The 5531-nt window shown below is 35.9% G+C and overlaps 1 protein-coding gene across 1 annotated transcript; it reads left to right on the top strand.

The window, feature by feature from the left end:
• The first annotated feature begins 1846 nt into the window (after positions 1–1846).
• Positions 1847–4108, top strand: LOC148235155 (uncharacterized). The gene is made up of 5 exons (XM_088186534.1): positions 1847–2023; positions 2222–2286; positions 2353–2428; positions 2500–2582; positions 2657–4108. Exons 1-5 carry the CDS (start codon positions 1996–1998, stop codon positions 4022–4024), a joined length of 1620 nt encoding a protein of 539 aa, XP_088042660.1. The 5' UTR covers positions 1847–1995; the 3' UTR covers positions 4025–4108.
• Positions 4109–5531: the final 1423 nt, after the last annotated feature.

The following is a 5531-nucleotide window of genomic DNA, read 5'->3' as shown; positions in this document are numbered from 1 at the left end:
AAACAGATTTTTGGTTTAAATTTGAATAATTTTGAGCATGATCTATAAATTAATAAAAAAATAATGACCTACCGAAACTGCCTTCTTATTTTGAACTAAAACTGAATAAAATATTATTTAGTAGTTTCAGTCAAAATCTTACAATACTACAACTACAGAGGTATTTTTGTCTGTATAAGCTTTAAAAATCAGTCTGACTTATTGGTAAACGATTATTATATTAGAGCAATTCAAATTATAAATGTCAAGTGAAGCATTTATTTCAGTCGTATAAATTTTGCATGAGAAAAGAGCTCCATCATGTTGCGTAGCCTGCGACCCTATCGGGCGCTGTTACAATAAATTGTTAAGTATTTTTTTTATTAATTTATTTGTGAATATAAAGTGCTTATTAATTTCCAATTTTTGTGTATTACACACAGATTGAGCCGCTGCAGTAGTATTTTAATTAAAAGTTTATGGGGGCCAATATAGATTTGTTATGGCCAAAACTGGTCGGCGCAGAAATAGCGGTGTTGTGACGGCTCTCTCTCTTCCGGCAAGCTTGTAAGGGTTCGGACGCGTGCCGTCGCGCGTCCGCCCCATTTTTGTAATGTAATCACTGTAACCTTAAATAAATATTACTGCAGCGGCTCAATCTGTGTCTCATTGCCACCCGTCACCACCACCAAGCCTAAACTGGTGACCCCGACGTGATCCTGAGCACACATATGGAGTCAGACGAAAAATGGCAGACACAGACGCCGCTGCAGTACAAAAAGCCGAGCCGCTGCAAACCCACTTGCTGCCACCCCGCCGGAGCTTCCCTGGATCCGGACTCGAGCTGGCGGACCACCAAGACGATGGGCCTGCGCCTCCGACCATGAGCCGCCATCGTCAGCCGCCGCCGACCACGTGACCCAGGAAGCATCCGGCGCCACCACGCGCCTCCAGCGAGAAGCCACCGAAGTGCTGCCGTAGACCAGGCTCGAGTGGACCACGCGTGACCCGTCACGCACCCGTAGGGCTACGCCCCCGCGACTCCGAGCTCGAACCGCATGCTCGGGGCCCGTCACGCGCGCGCCCTGTGTAGCTGCACCGACGCACCACAGGGCCCCGAAAGGTGCTCCCGGACATGCCCGTTCTTCTCGCGCCCCCTGGAGCCCTACGCGCCGCCCGGGTCTACACGTGTTCCACTCGGCTTGGAGCGAAGCACGCCGCGCGTCACTGGAGGCCGCGCCGCCACACCATACGTCACGACTTTGCTACTTTTGCGCCGCCAGCATTTAATCAACAGCAGCGCCAAGGCCCCCATACCTCCCCCTGGTTATAGTTCGCAATTGTAAATTGCTAGGGCCGGAGCCGTATGGGGGCCAATATAGATTTGTTATGGCCAAAACTGGTCGGCGCAGAAATAGCGGTGTTGTGACGGCTCTCTCTCTTCCGGCAAGCTTGTAAGGGTTCGGACGCGTGCCGTCGCGCGTCCGCCCCATTCTTATAATGTAAACCGTAACCTCAAATAAACATATTACTGCAGCGGCTCAATCTGTGTCTCATTGCCAACTGCCATCATCACAGCCCCTAAAAGTTTTTAGTAGTTTAAATGTTTGTTATTGAATTATATGTGAGTGAACGGTGGACGAGGTACCACCGACTGCTGTCTTCTCGTCGAGGTCCACCAAAAGAAAGTGTTGCCCTCCGCCACCGTCACGTCAGTGTTACCAGAGTGCTGCCAAGCTTTGTCCATAATGAATGAAAATATCGCATTTTTAATTTCCCATACAAATTCAGCAAATTTATGTAATACAACCTGATGGAATATTTATTATTTTTTCAGTTATATTTATATTGAATGCCAAACTAAAAAATGGCGGTTTTGCTCAGGCACTACAAAATATTATTAAAAATTGTATTTCTATTTACATCATTTTCTCACTACTCGAAATTATTTCATACTTGGACCAAATATTAAATTCAAGAGTTTTGACGTCTCTCTGTCATCATACAGTTGTTATAATGGCGTTGCCGCACGACTTTAAAATCGGTATTATGTCGAAATATATTAGTACTTTCATTAATGTTTTTGCGCAAATCAAAGAAAATCGGATTTAACAAATATGAATATAAATTTCACAAGTTCTAAAAAAATATATTGTAAAATTTTGGTGTTTTTTTTATAACATTCGAAAGACATACATACATGATAGTTATTCTTATTAAATATTAAGTTTAATCTTTGCAGAACATGATATTGAAAATGACAGAGATACATTTGATTCTGTTGGCACAATTAAATTTAAAGTTGAGGTAAATAAAACGTAATATGTAGCTCGTAAATATCTTTATGATATTAAATACTGTTTTTTTTTGTAGGTAAAAGATATTAAATACGAATATAATAGCAGTGAAGAAACATATATAGATAACGTAAACGACATGTTTGAAATTGGTTAAGACTTATTTATGTAATGTATAATGTTACATTTTAATATATTTTAATTATTGTTAATATGCTTTCAGAAATGAACGATGTTAAAGATAATCTATTTAAAAATAACTCAAATTATGTGGACATTTCATCTCAGCAAATTTCAAATTTTAAAGTAATACTGCAAGTAATATTTAAATATTTGTTTTTCTACTTATAACTTATCTAACAAATAAAATACAATTTTAGAAACAAGAAAAAGAAAAACATCTTTATGTTCAACATGGTGAAGTCGATATTACTTGCGATTCTTATAAATTTGAATGTAAGAATTGTGGTAAAACATTCAAAACCCAAAGCATACTTTCTATACATATCGATGGTTGTAACTTTCATTGTAAGAAATGTGGAAAAGTATTTAAATTTAAAAGCAGACTTACAGCACATATGATGGCGCATAGTGATGCTCGTGACTTTGATTGTGAAAAATGTGGGAAATCATTTAAAACAAAAAAAACAATTTCAATACATATGAAGATACATAATAACGCTGATATCTTTGAATGTGAAAAATGTAGAAAAGTATTTAAAACTAAAGGAAATCTTTCAAATCATATGAAAACTCATGGTGTTGCTCTTGTTTTTGCTTGTGAAAAGTGTGGAAAAATATTAAAAAGTAAAAGCACATTTACAGTGCATATGAGAATTCATAGTAATTCTCGTAACTTTGAATGTGAAAAATGTGGAAAAGCATACAAAACTAAAAACGCTATTTCAATGCATATGAAGATCCATAGTGATGTTCATGACTTTGAATGTAAAAAATGTAGAAAAGTATTCAAATTTAGTAATTCATTTTTAAGGCATATGAAGATTCATAGTGATTCTTGTGACTTTGAATGTAGTAATTGTGGAAAATCTTTTAATATGAAAAATGCACTAACACGACATATGAAAACTCACAGCGATGCTCATAATTTTGAATGCGGAAAATGTGGAAAAGCATATAAAACTAAACACACACTTTCAATGCATATGAAGATTCATAGTGATGTCTATGACTTTGAATGTAAAAAATGTAGAAGAGTATTCAAATATAGAAACTCATTTTTAAGGCATTTAAAGATTCATAGTGATTCTTGTGGCTTTGACTGTAGTAATTGTGGAAAATTATTCAATATGAAAAATGCACTAACACGGCATATGAAAACTCATAGCGATGCTCATAATTTTGAATGTGAAAAATGTGGAAAAGCATTAAAAACTAAAAACATACTCTTAATGCATATGAAGATTCATAGTTATGCTCGTAAGTTTGTATGTGCTAATTGCGGAAAATCATTCAATATAAAAAGTCAACTTTCGCAACATTTAAAAACTCATAGTAATGCTCGTAACTTTAAATGTGAAAAATGTCAGAAATCGTACAAATTTAAATTCGAACTTTCGCGACATATGCACTCTCATAATGATGCTCGTGTCTTTGAATGTGAAAAATGTGGAAAAGCTTTGAAAACAAAATGCGGTATATCAATGCATATTAAAACTCACAGTGATAAATGTATCTTTGAATATGATAAACATGAAAAAGAAAACAAATTACTCAAAATAAATTGATTATTAATTATAATTTTGAAACGGTTGTATAATAATTCCTATTTATATTTTTCGCTGTATTTTAATAAATTTGTAAAAATACGACACCTGACTTATTATTTATATGGTTGTTATAATTTATCAATTTTAGAGAAAGTCACTTTTATCAGTAGTAAAATCAAGTCATTAATTTTTTTCTAGTAGTCTCATTAGTTGGATGAAACAAATGCTAAAATTGCAGCGAAAAATGTCTAGGCAAAAAAGAGCCAAATAATCTACGATTGCTTCTTATATTTAATTAACGGAACAGTGAAGACATAAAACTATTCTAAGAACTTTTTTAATCCTTTGGATGGAAAATAATGTGGGCTCATATTTGGACTGCAATAAAAATGTTTCTGCATACTAATCATCTAGTGAAAAAGTAATGTTTTTGTTTATTATTTAGATTGGCGCTGTCCGACTTCTCTTAGGCTAGTGCGTGCCTAGCCTTAGGCCGGTTTCACACATGCCTGGTGGATTTGCCCGGCACCGGGCTGGCGTCGTGTAGTGTGGGTGGTGTTGTATGGGCAGTGTCGGGCCGGCGCCGGATGGATTCGTTCGGCACGTCTGAAATGGTCAGTACTAGCCCATACAACACCACCCCCACTACAAGGCGCCGGCCCGGTGCCGGACGAATCCATTCGGCACGTGTGAAACTGGCCTTAGTCTACGGGCTATTTTTTCTTTTGAAAACATTTCGTGGGCCAAAAAGTCTTTTGCCGTTGGGAGCTAAAAAAAGATCACCTCAGGCACATTTACGAACAAAAATGTCTGAGATAATCTTTTTTAGCTCATTTTTTTAAAATGCAATTTTAAAAACAAGAATTGATCCGTGGGCCGCCAGTTGGACAATGTTGGCTTGGATCAATGCGGTAAAGATAAGATTAAAAAATAATGTTTTATTAAAATATAATATTTCTGAATACAATGAAAAATCTGAAAACAAAAAACGACTGTCCCTGGAATAAACCTTAATTAAACCGATAGAATATCTTTAGGCCATTAGGTAAAATATCGATTGCACAACTCGAGGAACACAGAAAAAAAAAATATAGAAGTGATCGAAAGAGGTTGCCACGACGAATTACATGCGAACTTGTTTAATCGATTATTGATGTTTTTTTACTGTTTTAGCAGTAATGAAGTTTAAAAGTGGTGCAATAATATAATAATATTTTACATAATTACTGTTTCTTTGTTGTAATCAGGCTTTCAAACTGAAACTGAACCGAAAACCGAAAAAATCGTTATTTTTATCGGAACGAAAACCTGAGCTGATCCGAAAAAAAATATCGGTTTATTTCGGTTCGGTTTATGTCAAGGTTTATGTCGTTATATTAAAAAAATATTTGGAACAAATTATAATTTAAAAAAATATTAATTTCAATCACAAATGAACAAGCACGATCATTTTTATAGTGAAACATCCTATGAAAAGGTAGACAATTTAGAGGATATTTTAAGAAGTAATGAATTGGCCATAGAG

This window comes from Plectrocnemia conspersa, unplaced genomic scaffold, assembly GCF_051122295.1.
Source record: "Plectrocnemia conspersa isolate PC_06_02 unplaced genomic scaffold, ASM5112229v1 ptg000005l, whole genome shotgun sequence".
NCBI lineage: Eukaryota > Metazoa > Arthropoda > Insecta > Trichoptera > Polycentropodidae > Plectrocnemia > Plectrocnemia conspersa.
Note: the sequence above shows the minus strand (reverse complement) of the source record. Positions and strands in the feature narration are given on the sequence as shown.

Excerpts from the sequence above, each read along its gene's own strand:
- LOC148235155 (XM_088186534.1), top strand. The coding sequence starts at position 1,996 with ATGGCGTTGCCGCACGACTTTAAAATCG. Across the intron at positions 2,429-2,499 it reads AAACGACATGTTTGAAATTG|AAATGAACGATGTTAAAGAT; the intron begins GTTAAGACTTAT and ends ATATGCTTTCAG. Across the intron at positions 2,583-2,656 it reads AGCAAATTTCAAATTTTAAA|AAACAAGAAAAAGAAAAACA; the intron begins GTAATACTGCAA and ends ATACAATTTTAG.